This window comes from Neopelma chrysocephalum, unplaced genomic scaffold (assembly GCF_003984885.1).
Source record: "Neopelma chrysocephalum unplaced genomic scaffold, ASM398488v2 Primary Assembly neopelma1_183, whole genome shotgun sequence".
NCBI lineage: Eukaryota > Metazoa > Chordata > Aves > Passeriformes > Pipridae > Neopelma > Neopelma chrysocephalum.
Window position 1 is genome coordinate 830,508 of NW_020897845.1, and position 17,319 is coordinate 847,826.

At 49.0% G+C, this 17,319-nt stretch overlaps 1 protein-coding gene across 3 annotated transcripts in view; it reads right to left on the reverse strand.

Annotated features, from left to right (window-relative positions):
* The window catches only part of DAAM1 (dishevelled associated activator of morphogenesis 1), a 95,647-nt gene that overhangs the window by 40,936 nt on the left and 37,392 nt on the right, over positions 1–17,319 (reverse strand). For 2 of the 3 annotated variants that reach the window (XM_027702374.1, XM_027702376.1), the window contains exons 1-2: positions 14,679–14,861; positions 1,525–1,614 (exon numbers count right to left, since the gene is read on the reverse strand). In XM_027702374.1, coding sequence (XP_027558175.1) covers positions 1,525–1,614; positions 14,679–14,861 — 273 coding nt within the window. Of the gene's footprint in view, positions 1–1,524; positions 1,615–14,678; positions 14,903–17,319 lie in introns of those variants that run through there. The other variant, XM_027702373.1, reaches the window with a different exon arrangement.

Below are 17,319 nucleotides of genomic sequence, written 5' to 3' on the forward strand. Positions count from 1 at the left end.
AAAACACGGCTGGAAAATGTGGTGCCATCGCTACAGCGGGAGAAAAGAGACATTAATGGCAGCGAGAGCCCTTCGAGTGAACCAGCACTGCCCAGACGGCTCCTGCAGCCAAGTTAGGGGCACAGCATCAAAGCTGGCAACTGAAGCACAGAATCCCAGAATGGTTTGGGTTGGCAGGGACCTTGAAGATCAATTAGTTCCAGCCCCCCTGCCACTGGGACACCTTCCACCAGACCAGGTTGCTTCAAGCCCCATCCAACCTGGCCTGGAACACTCCCAGGGATGGGGCAGGCACAGCTTCTCTGGGCACCCTGTGCCAGGGCCTCACCACCCTCACAGTCAATAATTTCTTCCCTTTATCTACTCTAAATAAACTTCCAGTTTAAAACTGTTACCCCTTGTCCTATCCTACTGCCCTACTATAAAGTCTTTTTACAATCCCCCTTTAGGCACTGGAAGGAGCTCTAAGGTCTCCCCAGAGCCTTTTCTTCTCCAGGCTGGACAACCTAAACTCTCTCAACCTGTCCTCATAGGATAGGTACTCCAGCTCTTGGATCATCCTCGTGGCCTCCTCTGGACCTGCTCCAATTGGTCCACGCCTACAACTGGGGGCATTTCCCTCACAGGCCTCAGCATCCTTCCTTGAGGATTTTTGACACATTTCTCCCCACAGTGTCATGTCCTGCAAGATCTCTGCTTTGGCCAAGGCTGGGAGGTAATACAGGTCCCAGTAGAGATATCTGGAGGTAATTCCTGTGCCAGCATACAGGGGCAAAGTGTTCAGTTTACCGAGGAAAAACAGAGTGATTTTGGCCACCTTGCAAGTGGGCAGCCTGTGGTACCAAGAGCTCAGCAGACAGATCCATGACTCGCATCAACCCTTGTCTCTTGAATCATCACAGTCTCAGTTACACTGAGGAGCCCTGCATTGCCCCAGGGGTGACACAGCTGTACCCTAAAAGCAATCCTCATGCCCCCAGGCCGAATCCCTCGCAGGCTGTGCTGCACAACTTCCCCAACAGCATTTTCCACTTGTGCAGTCCTCTGGGAAGAGACAGTGAGAGGACAAAACGTCATACCCAAGCCTGTTTCGTGGCAGCAAACAGGAAGCCCAGGGGAGGGGGGAGGCTTTTGGCCAGGCTGCGATTGGGCTCCCAGACATCAGCAAAGAAGAGCAGGGCCATGACAAATGGTGACTGGAGCAGCACCTTGCCCCTGAAATGCCAACCTGAGCGCCCACAGAGCTCCATGTGGCTCTGCTTGTGCTGGCAGGGATGAGCAAGGAGTGGGGGACACTGATGCAGTGTGTGGTGACACCTCCTCCAGCCTGAATGGGCTGGGGAGGAAGGGCTCTGCATTTGGGAGACCAAAGACATTCCTTTCCCAGAGTCACTCCGAGGAACAGATACACTTCTGTAACACCCCAAATACCACTTGGCATCCCAAGAGAGGTGTGTCCCTCCCCACACATCCTCCCCACCCTGCACGAGAGGGAAGAGGCTCAGGACTCAACGAGTCTCTTACTTTTTTCTTGCTGCAGTAGATCTGCCACTTCTTCTCCGCCGGCAGCGCAAACATGGCCTCTCTGTGCTTGTCCGTGAGGTCAAGTTCATCCTGGGAAGGGGGGAAAAAAACCACAAAACATGCAACATGAGCACACAAAGGGGTCATGGCACAGATACAATCCCCCAGATAAGCAGTGTAAATCAATTTGGGTCCACACCATAGTGCAACAGTGATCCCACAGGATCGCTCCGTGACTCCAGATTTGTCAGCAAAATGATGCTAATTCCTATCCTGCTGTTGCTGACCTTCCCCTGACTATGGGCTGTTGGGAGGATGGGGCTGCAAGTTCCCTTCCCTTGTTCCTCCCAGGCAGCACCTTCATTGCTTTTAAAGGCTGCAAGTGTTTTGGAAAGGACATCCACGAAGCCATCATAGCTGCCCACAAGACTGCCTCACACAGAGCACTGAGACTCCAGGTGACTGACCCCATCTAAGACACGTACAGCAAAGAAAAATTCAAACAAGACCTTTCTATTTTAACATCACTGCTTCACTGAGAACCTCACCCCGAGTGGTCCATCCCATTTCCATCACTGACACACTCATATCATCAAAAACTGCAGGTGTTTTGGCTTTAATGCTTTGTTTTCCTATAACTAAAAATAGAAAGCTTTTTTCCTAATACCTACAGTTCATAAAGAGGTACATCCTCTCCATCAAAACTGGATCACGTACTGCCTGGCAGAGATAAAGCTGTTTACTGACTGAAGCCTTTATTGGTTTATCTGATGTTGTTTTAAAGGACACATCCATTTGCAACTTGGAGGCTTGGTTAGCAGCGTGCCCTCCGCCGGGATGCCTGAGTATTATCAAAGCCTCATCGCTTCCTGGTGCTAGATGTAGGTCAAAGCTTTTATCAGGAACTAAATAAAACATTCAGGCAGGGCTGAGAGGCTCATTGCTAAAGCCAATATTGATCTTTCAACCACGGATGTCTCTTAAAATCACCACCATTGATGACAAACCTCATGCTGGAGTGGTTTTGGGGCTGCAGTGAGATGCTGGAGATGCTGCAGATGCTGCAGAAGGACTGAGGAGAGCCCTGCCATGGCCTCCAGCCAACTCATCCCACCCAGACAGCAGATTTAAGTAAGGGGATCCCCATTAAAAATTACACCCTTAATGCCAGCAACTAAAAAGAGACCTGCTAAAGCTTCCATGCCTGAACAGTAACACTCATCAACTAAAGCTGGTAGCTCCTGTACCCCCATCAGAGTCCCATTTGGGGAAGGCTGAGCAAGACACCTCTGGGAAAAGATGGGTACCTGCATCAGCAAGTCCGGAGGCCACCAGGAAATTCAGCTGATTTAATCGAAGCTCATATTGCACCCAGCAGCCAGGGAAAGGAACCTTCAGCTACCTTGTAACCCAAACCCAGGGCCCTCCAGCACAACACCCAGCGGCAGACAGCTGCAACACCTATGAAAGGCTTATATATCCACTGCAGGTATTGATTGCACTTCTTGATGAGATTACTCCTCAAAAGGAAGGGTGTTGTGGAGCTTTTTCCATTGTGTATGCATGGAGAAGCTCTGCCTTTTCCTTGACTTTTTCCCCCTCATACTGACTGACTCTTCAAAACCACTTTGCTGCACAGAGCTGATGCTGGTGGAGCTCTGGAAGCAGACTTGGAAGACAACCTTAGAAGAGAAATAAACATGCTGCTGTGACAGAGACTGGGAAAAAAAAGCAAGGACTTGGAAAGCCTGAGCCCAATCAGAGATACACCTCATCCTCCTGGACCCAGGGAGGAGAATCTGTGCTAGGGACTCCTCCAAAGAGTGCCATTTTCAAACCTCTCCATGTTGTTACAATTTGGGAGGTCAGAGATTCATATCAAGCAACCAACCTCCACCCTAGCCTTGGGCAAGTTTGAGTGAGTGCAGGAAAGTGCTTCCATTGTGACCCCACTTTCTAGCCATGTGAATCTGATAATCAGGCATGAAAGCACCAGGCACACACATCTGTATGTGGCTCCTTAGGAAAATATTTTTTGAAACCTTCAAAATACCCATACACTAAAAAGACAACTTGAGCAAACGCAAAGATTTATCAACCAAGGGAAAAAAAATCCAAACTGAGTTGAAGCCTAAGCGGGAGCAAGAAGGGACAAAGCAGAAGAACATATTAGGTACTGGTACATGACAACGTGCAAACACATCCAAAAAAGGCGCAGAAACGCTTCTGAGTCTCACACAGTACATTTCATTGTGCCCCAGCTCTAACATGTTCAGTCATCGCAGCCCCGCATCACTCAACAACACCTACCTAATGATATCTTGCAGGATGCTTGGGAGAGGTGTTTAAATAAATACTGTATGGCACCCAGTGAATACGAAAATCCTCATAATCAAACAGTGACTAATGACTGTTATCCTGAGCCGTAACAGTGACTCAACCGCGAAGAGTCAGGTCTTTGCTGGTTTTACGTGCATGGGGATTCCTGCAGACACCTCCAGCCCTTTGCTTATGCTCACTGATGTGTATCTCAGGGCTCCTCGGCCCCAAACAGGCTACTCAGAAACTGCCCTTCAAACTCCAAAAGATCAAGAGAGGACAGGAACATCAGCGGTTTTCCAGGGGCTCAAAACCCACCATTCAAATGCGGCTCCAATAAAGGCTTTAAAAATTGCACAGTGGAATTGCTGCACAGCAGAGAAGTTGTGCAGAACCTCAAAGCCATATCTGCCTTCAATTAATAATCACAAGCTCGATAATTAGGTGATTTTAACTGGCAATTCATTTTATGGGCCATTTGCAGTCCAAGGACTCCTGCTACAGTGTGCGATGTTGGCTGCTGAAGAGTGAGAAGATAAACAGTGGGTCAGTGTCCATCACCCTCACAGCCTTTACTTCAGCCTCCCCTTTCACAGCTCTGCCCCTTCCACCTGGCTGCCTCCCATGTCAGAATCTGCCAACTTCACTATTTTTAGTATTTTTTTGGAATCGGGTCAAAGGCACGTAAAATAACAGCCTCATTTTGCTACTAAAAGGAAGTCTCTGCCCAGAGTGTTTTTACTGGAAGGAGAGGCACTACTCTTAAATATTCATCCCATACAGTTAAACTATTCACCTTTACATCAGGAAACATGTTTCCACATTAAATCTTCATTTGAATATGGTTTTCAAAAAATCTCATAGGGGAGCTTTGAGTCTCTCTGTGTATTTTCTATTTCTAGGAGGTACAACAGTTCTGTACAGTTTGCTTTGCTGATGGCCCTCTGTTCCAGCCAAGAAAACCTGCCCCTCTCTCTGAGTACAGAATGAGCTCCACTGAAGGTGATCCCACACTGTCCTCCTAAAGCTACCTTAGAAATGTGCCTACTGTGAGCACAATGCCATGGGCCAAACAAGTTTTTATCAAGTGGTCTATACCTTTCCCTTGGAGGACACACAGTAGCACTCAGGGGCAGATATTCCAATGGTCTGTACCTCCCTGAGCTGGCAACTGGGAGCCTGGGGTCATCAGGGGTCCCCTGGTCCAAGTACCTGATCGAGCAAGGCCACCAGAGCCATTGCCCAGGACATTGTACAGATGGCTTTTGAGCATCTCCAAGGAGGGAGATGCCACAACCTCTCTGGTTTGCAGCCACTGTAGTCTCCCACCACCTCCTGGCAATGCCAGATTGAGCCAAAAAGTGAGGCACAGCCACCAGAAAAAGTGTTTGGCCCTCCCAGTAGGAAAAGCATCAAGTTCAGCCTCAGACTCACAGCATGGTCCTCAGTGCAAGCTTCTGTCCCTGCCACTTCACTCACACCATGATGGATGTTTCAACGTGCATCTCCCATGGGCTGATTTTATTGAGGACAACAGCAGGAAGGCAGCAGGATGCTGCAAATCTCTTGGCTTCAGAAACGACCCCCTAGGACTTCAGAAACAACCTCCAGGATGGGCTCTTGGAGTTGGGTGAGCCCAAGTGCTGCCCAGCCATGTCCACAACACCCTAGAAAGACCATCATGGGGTTTTCCCCTACATCCCACAGGTCCTTCAAACCACCAAATATTCTGAAAGAAGCAGCTGGAGAGCAGAGATTAAATACAGGACAACTCCCTATACATGGGCCTGCAACCCCAAAATATCCTTAGAGGTTGTAGGAAAAAAAGATGAAAAACCTTTAAATCTAATGAACTTTTCTGGCTGACAAATTGTGTAACTGTAGAACATGGAGGAGATGGGGGGGTGTCATCCATTGCTATAATTGAAATCATGATTAATTAAAATTTGCTGGCTTGTTCTGGGTTTATATATACATACATATATATGTATATAGAATCACAGAAAGGCTTGTGTTGAAAGGGACCTTAAAGGTCAGGCAGTTTCAACCCACCCACTAGACCAGGTTGCTCCAAGCCCATCCAACGTGGCTTTGAACACTCCCAGGAATGGGTCATCCACAACTTCTCTCTCTCTCTGGGTTTACATATACATACACGTGTGCATATATACACACACATGTATGGAAAGACATCACTGGATCAACGAATGATCAACATAACAAAGAGCAAGTGAATTTACTCCTGATGGATGGATGCAGAGAGTTTAGAAACTTCTGTAAGACTACAGCGCGTAAAGGCAAGACCTTCTGCATCCTCAGGTAAGCCCGAGATCTCTGAGATTGTTCTAAAAAGGAAAAAAATGGCAAGAAAAAAAAAACAAGTGGGAACTTTTTGGGAACATTTGGCATTAGCTGGTCTAGCATGGGAATTAAAAAGTCAATAAATAATGGCCTGCCGAAGCCTGCATCGGCTTCCTTTCTCAGGGGTCATATCGCTTTTTCACTCTCTTCCAGGCATTCTTCTCCGAGTTCATCAATTTGATTTATCCCAGAACGCTGTGGTGTCAAGGGAAATGGCAATCAGCATTTTCTCCCCCGTTCCACATCTAATCTTCTTCCGCCGCGGGACGGCACTGCCCGCACGGCCGGTGGGGCAGCTGCCTCCCTGCCCCTGCCAGCCCTGCAACTGGCACACAGCAAACCTCAGAAGCTTGTTATGTTATGTTTAAGCTGATTTCTTGAAAAGTAAGACATATTAATCAGTGGTTGTTACAGTGCGAACAAGCATCTGCCTTCACATGCATCCTGCGCCGCAGGAGGAGCTCCTCTAGCTGCAGCTTTATTTAGGCAATTAGAATTCTCAGTGTATGCAGATTTATATCAGTTTTTTTAAAAAAAGGCTTTTATTTTTAGTATTAGTAATAAAAATGCCTCCTCCCTAGCACTGGAGCCTAGAAACAACCCCTCAGACAAACCAACCCCTGCTAATATTATCGCTGTGTATTTTTAATTCACCCACGAGAACCTGCAGCTGCAATTACAGAACATGAACAAAAATCAACTATTCATATTTCTTAATGAATAAGCATAACAGATAGAAGATTATTATTCATTTTGCCTTTATCATGTAATGAATTTCCTGAATAAAGGAAATTGCTTACAGCAAGGGAATGAGTAGCAGCAACAAGGAATAACGTGGAAGCACTTCAAAGTGCTTATGCCTAGTCAACCTCTTCCCACATTCAATTTTTAGTCCCAGATTGGAGAAGACCATAATCCACCTTGCTCAGTTATTGACCTGAAAGCATTGGACAGACATAAATAAAAAATGTATTCCTTTCTTCTTCTGCAGAAAGATTATGGCCATCAATAGCTGATTTAGCTCTTCAATAAACTCCAGCTGCAGCTGGTTCATGCTCCCATCAGTTCAAACACCTAACTGAGGCAGACAGCATGTATTTTTTTAATATTATTTAATTCAATTAATTATTTTATTAGGCTAAAGGTTTTAAAGGTGTTTATATTTTAATACTAGTGTATTTTAAGAGAAGTATCTACTTAGGTTTCTCATTTTTTTGTTTTGATATATATCTATAACATCATATATATTTTTTTTTTACTTTATTTATTGAGCTTGGCCTCCTGTGACCTTTACACTGACCTCATCTGGAAAACCTTCTTCCCATTTTAATTAACCCAGGATACTTTTCCAGACTGAGTTATTGATCTACACAATTTTACCCTGCAGAGCACTCTCAGACCTAGAAGCCCTGCAGGTGCATCACCAGTGCACTTTTTCCACACAGTTGTACATAAACCCTAAAAACAACAAAAAAAAGATGTGTATCAGCCCATTATTTACTACTGTGATAGCTAAAATGGATTAAATCAAATCAACCAGAGCTGGGGATGACTGTCCTTTGGTGGATGCATCTCCTATCAATAAAGCACAGAGCTGGCAAACAAATAATATTTCAGATGTGAGTTTCTCACCTATTCAGAGAACCAAGGCAGCGGCTCCCTTTTCAGTCAGATTTTAGATACTGCCTCTGCTGTTGGCACCCATGAGAGCTTCTGAAGCTGGCAGTGAAGTCAACAGGTCAAGTGTGGCTTCAGATGTGCCTGACAGGGATGTCTCATGTAAGGAAGTTGTGTATGGTTGGTCTGCGGCTAAACCATGCCAAGGTTTCCCCAGATAATGCCCTGGGAAGGGCTTCAGAAGGGTGCTGGATGGGAATTAGAGGCTGCAAAGCCCTACACCAACTTGATCCTGAAAGTTTTCCATGATGTACCACTATGTGCATGGGACCCAAAGGACGCAGCCACGGGAAGCAGAAGGCAGCTACAGCCTGATGCTGATGAGCAGTGGAAGATGGAAATGGACTCCTTGCACACACACAGCCTGGGTGGGACACAAGTGATCCTTATTCCCCCACAGCCCTGGCTTTAGTCACACCTGGCATCCTAAAGATGTTTTAAAGACATTACTCAGGTGCAAAGCAGAGTCCCCCCGAGAGGAGCTGACTTCTGACAGAGGATGGATGAGACTTGGAGCAACCTGGTCTAAGCAGAAGGTGTCCCTGCCCATGGCAGGGGCGTTGGAATGACATCATATTTTAAGGTCCCTTCCAACCCAAATCATTCTGTGATTTCTATGATTTCAAGGTCTGACATCCAGCAGGATGCCTAGTGCAAAGCAGGCATCAGACTGGCTTAGAGATGTTGGGTGTTGTAAGGAAAGGGAAGCTGATCGCTGTAAATAACAGTGTGGACTTGAACACTGGAGCTGATGGGAATTAGGTTCACTGGGGGGCTCAGGCAGGATCCTGCCTGCAGGGGTGTGGAAAGCCTCGGCTGCCAAAAGCTGACCTCGGTGATGTTCCCATGCTGAGGAACACCCAGACTCTGCCAGCAACAGATACTACAGTGGTAGGAACAGCTTCCATTTGTATCTGCAAATGGATACAAGGCAGGCACGGACTATTCTCAGCAGGAACACTTCCAGCTGAGGTTGATGATAAATCACAACTCACGTGCTGCTCAATCCTGCTCATAATCCTCCAACAACACCACCCAACCATTGAGCAGTCAGGAAGAAGACTGCTGCCGGAGCAAATTCCCCATCCAAAGGGCCTGGGACTCCATGGTGACCTGTGCCAGAAACACTGAGCAAGCGCCAGCCAAAAAATCTTAATGCCCCAATTAAGGTCACCAGTGCATTACCAAACGAGCTGCCCAGGCACCTCCCAGGGATGTGGCCTCCTCTTTTACGAAGTGCAAAGTGGAAAGCATTTAGCAGGTAGACCATATAATTTTTCCACTTCAGTTGTACTTCTGGAAACAAAGGGGTTCCTTATGTTCTCTCTGCCTTCAGCTGGGGTTCACATTGTGCTATAACACGGCTCCTTTGTAAAGTTACGAGTTGGGAACAACATGGTTTTTGGGCAAACCCCCACACTAGTTTGTAGCTGTAACAGATACTGCAATTACAGGAGTGTTTCAGCTGAAATATAGCGTTCCTCGGTGGATTGCTTCATTCAGGGCCGGGGAATCCGTGTAGGCAGAAAACCCTTATTTTCTCACCAAGTAGGTGTGCAACTTCTCTATCAAACGCTTACCCATCAAAACACACATTTAAGAGATTATCTTTGAGGGTGTTAACTCCACGAGGTGATGAAAACCAGCACCGCGAGCAGCGGGCTGTGACGGGAGCGTGGCAGGTCCGGGCTGTTCACATCCAAAGAGCAGAACCTGGGCAGCCCAGTGAAGAGTGAATTTAAAAGCAGGCATTACTCAATCATTTGGTTTTCCTCTTTAAAAGTGATTCATAAGCCAAGGGAGCTTGGTCTTGGGTGAAAGCAGTGGGATGGGGATCAGGAACCTCACACTGAGTGTCTGGCCCTGGACAGACTCTGCAGAAAGGGGTAGTTTGCCTAGGACTCAAGGGCAAATTGTAATTTTTTTTCTGGGTACCAACAACATGTTTTTCTTTGCAAATATAGGGGAAATGGCTTTGGTCACCATTAAATGGCTCTCAAAATCCTCAAGTCCTTAATGCTGCAAGGACCAGGCAGCAAAATAGACAGCTGACCTGCAAGCATGAAATGCAAAGCTTGGCTTTGCAGCTGATCCCTCAGCTGCTACTTAAAAGCCGTGTTGTTTTGCAAGGCCCAAAACCTCATACTTTCTCCTTATTGGATTAGATACCGGGGGAAAAGCACATTGCTGAAGTTCCTAAGTACAACTGGATATCACTAGCAATGAGCTCCCAATCTGGTGCTGCTACTGACACGTAACAGTGCTCACACTGACTGCACCACCAATTTCTCCTCTCTGCTCCCTGTTCAAGCAGCATATAAAATAGCAATTATCCTGGCACTGTGAGAGGAAGGGATGGCATGGCTCCATGGGACAGTTACACATGGAGCATTCTACCCAAGCACTGGTGAGCCACAGACCCGTTGCCCACCATGAAGCTTTCCAAAGGCAATAGAATTAATGCTTCTGACAGGGGATGCTATCTCTTAACTATCTCCCAACTCACAGCATCCAGAGAGCGGCGAGGATGAAATGCATCAGTTGCCCTAAGTACAGCAAAAACAAATGCTGTGATAAATCTTGTAAGCTGCCAGAGACCTTTTTATTGTTCCTCAGGCTCCCAAGTTTCCACTACTTCATAAAGCAGCAGGGAGGGATACAGCAGCCTTCCACATCGTGGGAGGGGAAGGCATAAAGCCCAGCACTTTGGAGACCATGTGTGAGTAAGGGGCAAGGGTCTGCTCCCATCCTGAGCCTGGGGGGCTGAAGACACTGTACAGCCAATTAACTCCTGAAGCCACCTCCCCAGGTCTCTGAAAACTTGTCAGCTGCTGGAGTCTGGGTGGAGGGACACAAGGGAAGGTTACCTGCTCTGATTGCATAGGTCAAAAATGGGCTGCTGCACATCAGAGGGAAGACACAGGGCTGGGGCTAGATGGAGACTGCTCTAAATTCTTCTGTGTCACTAAGTCAGAGGTGAAAAGCCTGAGAAGCCCCATTGGGAGCAGTAAATGTAATTTCCTCAAAGCCTGGAGAGGACAAGCATTGAGGAGCGTCTGGGGCAGCATCTCCTCTGAGCCCATTCCTCTGCCTGCAGGGATTCAGGCTGGGAGCAAGGTGTGGGACCAGGGAGAGGCAGCACCTTGTGCTCCAGGGGCAAGCAAAGCCACAGCAGGCTCAGCAGCTCCTCTGAGCATCCAAGCTACCTGAGGAGTCACCAGAGCATCTCTCCCATACTGCTGGGATGGAGATGCTGCTGTGACCCAACCTTACTGTGAAGAGAGTGAGGGGCTCCTGTACCCTCTCCAAACCAAGCCATTCCACCCCCCTGCCCGGTGCACGTCCCACAGGGCCGATGCACTACACCACACACAGAACGTTTCATTACAAACCTCAGGGTGACAAGGAGTGTTAAGCAGATATAAAGGACATCAGTCATTTACCCATCTGGTGGAAAGTCTAGTTGCTGGCGGAAAATAGAGAGGATTGTTACAGCAAGATCTACCATATGGCACCATTATGTGGAGCTTTGCAAGTGCTTTCTCTGAGCGTGCAAGCAAGATTTCAGCCTTTGAAGAAATGCTGTATTGTTAGCCTGGATATGCAGGAGCCTCTTGAAAGAAGCTGTGGCAGATGGCACAGCTTTGTTCCCTTGGTTCGCAGGCAGTTCGTGTAACCCCAGATTTCCTCATCACCAGGGCCGAGCAGCCCCACAGCACAGCAACCCTCCTGATGTGTCCTACGGGAGGACTGATGGCTCCTGGAACTCCCTAAATCCAATGGATGTGCCTGGCAGGTACTTCACCCCTGCACAAGGAAGCAAACACCGCCGACCCGAGCCGGCAGGACACACTGGTGTCGATGCAAGGAAAGCTGCACAAAATCACAAAGCCTTGTCCCAGCCAAAGGAGCTGCAAATCAGTAAATCTCGTTGAAATACCCCGCTTTTGTTTGTGCCTCTCTACCAGCACCTGCTCCTCCCTGGGTGGCTGAGCCTGGCCGGAGCCCCGGCAGGACAGCGGACAAAGAAAAGCCTTTCAGACAGGGCCAGTGCCCGCTTGAGCGACATCCCAACAATGCTCCAACAAAAACCATTCAGCCCAGGCGAGGGGAAAGGAAGGGAAAGGGAAAAGGGTCCTCCGGGAGGAAGCGGTGATCAGTCATTGACCACAGCAACAACATCTGCATCTGACCCGAGCCAGGGAAAAGCCCCAAACTGATGCATAAGGACGGCTGGCTGGGACAGGGAGCATCATCCCTGCAGCCTGGGATGAATAGCAGGCATTTCTTACAGGCTAATTGCTACATTTTGTACCTAGGCAAAAAAAAAAAATCCCCCCAAAACATCGCCTGTTTGTTTCCCTGTTGTTCCTCCTGAAAAACCCTTCCACAGCCACAGAATAACCCCTCCAACTATTTAATGATTTTATTTACCTATTCTAATTAAAATCCAAAGAGTCCATCTAACATAAAGCAGGCCAAAAAACAGACATCGGGAGAGCAGCCCAAGCCTTTAGCTGACCTTGGGAGTCACAGCTGCTCCATGTCCCTCTGCAGCTCAGGCCCTCATCCTCTGCCGCTGGCACGGGACAATCACTGATTTCTCATGCTACGGATGTTTCCTGCCTCAGACAAACAGGCACATTTAAAAACACACGAAGCCCGGAGAATATTTTGCAGGATGGCTCCAAAAAGAAAGAGATTTTGCCCTCTGATGTAAGCATCAGGCTGGGATTTGCAAAGCAAGGATCCTGCTTGGTTGTTGATGTCTGTGGAAGGACTGTCCATCCAGGTGACCAAACCCTCTGCTGCAATGTCTCCAAAGATACTCTCCATCCCAGGCCTGATAGCCTCCATCCCTGCCACTATGAGTCCCTAAAGAGAACAAATGGGGCAGAAAAGTCACTATTAAGCTGCAAGAGAAGAGCTGGCCAAGGACCAACTCCAACTGGCAAAGCCTCCGGATTCCCTCCAACCACTCTGACTTCCCTCAACCCAATTGACTGAGACAACCAAGGACTGTGGAGGGAGCCTTAGTCCCACAGAGCAGGCACAAGCCATCCCACCCCGGATGGCCGAGCACGACAGGCCGGGTGGCACCGGGTTCCCGCAGGCGTAAAGATCAGCCCGGCACCTCTGAGTGCTTTCTCTGTCTCTCTTCCAAATGTTACACAGTGGGTTTATACAGGAACAGTGGGATGCCTTCCAAACCATTTAACTAATGCTGAAATTTAATACCCGACACCAACAGGTTACTGAGAGCAAGAAGGAGCTGTTGTAAGGAGGGGGGATTTGCAACTTCCCTCCCCTGAATGGGAATCTGCCCTTCTGTGCCCACGGGGCAGAGTTTGGCTTCACCCTCCCTCCCACCTGGCGCTGGCTTGGGTCGAAATCTGCCTGTTTTGGGGGAGCCAGGGGTTGCAGCTGCTTGCACAGGAGCACGGTGGGCACCCGGTGTCCCCCTCCCTACATGATCTCAGTCCCCAGGGAGCCAGCACAGGTCCTGCTGCCAGCACGCCCTGGAGCAGCAGCTGCCTCCGAGCCTTTTTCTCACCCTTGGCTGGGGGGAAAAAAGCAAAAATCTCGGCAGCACAGAGCAAGGGCTGGAGAGCAGAGGGGCCACACCAGGGCATGCCCCGGGCTGGACTGGTTCCTGCTGGGACTGCTGGGCTCCTGCCTCGCTGCACTCACAGTGGTTCCCTGTGGCACTGCCACTGAACGAAGCATCTGGATGAATTTAGGGGAGACGCTTTAACAATCCCAGGCTGAGATGAGGGTGCCACAGGCTTGGTGGAGCTCCAGCATATGACACTCCTGCACAGATGCCTGCTTCAGCCTAGCTGGTGACACCGAGCCACAGTGCAACAGGCCTTTGGCTGGGGTATGAGGAGACTGATCCATGGGAAAGAATTTCCCCAGGAAAACCTGATTTGGCCAAGTTACCAGTGGACAATAACATGCGACAGAGGCAGTCGCTCCACCTGAACAAACCCAACCTGACCAGTGGCAGTTTGCAGGACTGCTGCAAGAAGAGTCCTCCTTCATCCCCACTGTGCTGTGCTGATGTTCCGGTCTGCCAGACATCTCATCCTGCCCATGGAGAAGGATGTCTGGGCAAAACAAGCCTTTATAATACAACCTGGAGCTCTCCTCTACCAAGAGGCCTGGCTCACCAGAACCATGCTGCCTGGCATCTAATGGGATGTGCTATATCACCAGGTGTGACCAACCAGCATCACAACTCCCAGCTCCCTCTATCCATCCAAGCACTGTAGGGAAACCCCATTTCCCTGCTGAATCAACTCAAAGTAGAACACTATCCATCCTATCACATCAAAATGTTTTAAATTAGAGAAAACTAAAGTTTTTTTGGCTTTCAATTTTTTTTCTTAATCCGTGTTTTTCCAAGTTTTGGAACTGAGGGATAAAGAAACAATATCCTGACTTTACAAATCTCAATTTAGCCCACACCTGAGGATTTCTGTGAGGCTGAGTGCTCAGCATGTAAAGTCTCTTTGCACCTACAGGGGATAACCTGCTTTACCAGCTTGGGACTCCCCCCATTAGAGCCCCAACCCCTGCTCTAAGAAATTAAGGTTTTCTAATGAGAAAGAGAAACCACCCCAAACTGGCAGGACTTCAGGGAGGAGCAGAGCTCAGCGTTCAGCACAACACCACTTGCAACAGCATCGCCTGGCGCTCCCTTCACGCCCAAGTTCGCCCGAAAAAACTCCAAACCAAGGCTGGGGAGGCTGCAAAGAGCGATAAAAACTAAAGCTAAAAAGTATCCTACTTACCACCAGCTCGGTGAACATGGCATCCAGCTCCTCCACCGGCGGCATGGGCAGCGAGGGCTCCATGGTCTGCAGGGCGAAGCTGCTGTCATTGCGCAGCCGGTACGTGATCTCGGGGTGGTCGCTGCTGCGGAAGCAGCAGAAGATGAAGGAGATCCCCCGACCGCTCCTCTTCCTCGGGGCCATGGCCAAGATCCTCTGCGTCCCTGCCTCCCGGGCACTAGATCCTGCAGGGAAGAGAAGAGAGGAGGCTCGAGCAGCCGCCCCGCAGCGCTGCGCTCCCGTCCCGCGGAGGGGAGGAGGAATCGAGCCACCCACGCGCTCAGCACGGAGGGGAAGAGCGGAGACGGTTTTCGTGCCAAATATTTCTGCTCAGATTTGACGTTTACAGTCCTGGCAACCTTGACGACCACGCGAATTAAAAAGATGCATTTGCTTCGCCTTGTGCCAGAGCTGGCAGCGGCAGGGGGGTCACGCCACCGCTCCCGTGGGATGAGGAGTCCTGGGCTGAACCGCTGCTGCCAATCCCAGCAAGTCTGCACCAACCTCCCCGTGCCACGGCAGCCAGGCCAGTCCCTGTCCCATACCCCCACCTCATACTCCCTCACTCCACGGGTATGGCACATTTCTGAGGCTGCTGCCAGGAACAGCTGGATGTGCTTGGGGCCACCAGGTTCCCGCCACGGGTGACTCAGTCCTTGAAGACCTCATGTGGCACATGATGCCCCGAGCCACAGACAGCAGCAGAGCTGAGAAAATATCCTGCACGCATCCCCCGGCTCCTAAATGTGCCCCTAAACATCCACCAGCAACCACCGGTAGGGCGGCTCTTCTTCATGGAAAGTTTTATTTGGCCTTAATTAGATAAACCCTACTTGAAATTCCAGTAAATATTTACAAGACGCGACTTCAGCTGATAAAAATCACACGGTGCCGGTAGCTCAGATTTTCCTATGCAGTGCTGACGTCGGGCACCGCTCGCGCCGGATTTCTGAAAACCAGGTTGGGAGCAAAGCTCAGGGCAGGAGTCACGTGTCTTGACTGACTGATAACGGCAAGGACCAGGCAAATACTGCCCCAAAACTGAGACTCAAGAGGAGGGCCACCTACGAGGAATGAGGACGGAGGAGAAACACTCTAACGCGACAAATCAACCAGCGAAGTAGGGAATTTTTGAAAAGCCTAAACATTTGTCTTACAAAGCTACACACCCACATATTTTATCCCTGCGAAACAAGACGCTGAGATGTTAAGAGACGGGACAAACAGCCAAGGTTAACGCAGAAGGTTGAAATATGGATGACTCAGATTTATTAACAAAGCTATGAAGAGACTCGGGGAAAAAAAGGTCAGCATTTGGGGAGGAGTGTCTGATCTCTCTGGAGCTAACCATTCCCTCCAACTACAGACTTATAGACTCAAGTAAACAGTTGTTGTGCCCTGTGGAGAGCCAGGGCTGGGGGCAGACCAGGGGTCAGACGTTACACCACCATAGCATGGCAAACACGGCCCTCTCAAAATAGGGACCTTGCAGAAAATTCAGGCTCTACCCACAGTACTTTAACAGAGGATCCAACCCTTGAAATTATCTCCATGGCATGTTTTTAGCACATGGTGTAATCATCTGCTGAGCCACGAATGATGGGAAACAGCTACTGGGTCTTCACGCAGGATAATCCCAGGCTGTGCAACTGCTCTGTGCCCAGTCCAGTGGGTCCCCCTTCCTGAAGGGCCCCAAATCTCATTTCACATTTTTGCATCTCGTATGCAGAAATATGCAGCCACTGGAGGAATTTCAGCTGCCATGAAAGCTCTCTCATCACGGCTCCCCGGCAGCCAACACCGCAGCAAATCCATTAGCAGCCTGCTGGCATCCCTTCGGTGGTCAGGAGGGTTCTGGGACCTGCTGGGGAGTTTCTTTCCTAAAGAAGGGAGGGAAACGAAAAGCCAACGGCACACAGACCTCTTTCACTCCAATGTGAAGGAAAACACTGAAGGTTTGGGTTTTAAAGAGCCACAGGGGGCAGGGCACAAAGGGAGATGCTGGTGGCTGCCCAGCGTCTTGTGCCTGGCACAGGAGCTCTGTCCCAACCCACGTGTCCTCAGCTGTGCAAAGTTTGGTTACCTGGTGATTGCAAGTCCATGGGTACAGCCACACTCTTCCCAAAGCAGGGCCTGATCCTGCTCCTCCAGCTGGTCTGGAGCAAACAGACCCATTTCTCCTCTTCCAGGGAGCATTTTCCATTGCCTTTTCAACACCACGTCAACCTCGTCCTTGAAACCTGCTCCTACGACACAAGCTCTGACTTGGGGTTACAGAAATGTATGGAAAGCTTTTATGAGAACAACACCTGCTCTTCAGAGATACACGCTCCTGACAATGTTCTACGAGGAGTTTGAATGACAGACCAAAAGGCAAGGTTTTATTTTGGGTTTTAAAGCAGACAGTCATGTAACAACCAAGACAAGGTATTTTTGAGCTGCTTCCAGTTCTGGAGCTATTGAGGTTTCTCATTTTCATCTATAAACAATTTAAAAAACCAAATCACCCTATAATGTAGGCTGAGTGGGCTGTAGATTATTAGTAACCAAGGCTAAAAAAAGGTTAGAGAGAGAATATGTTAGCTACCAGGCAAATAGCATT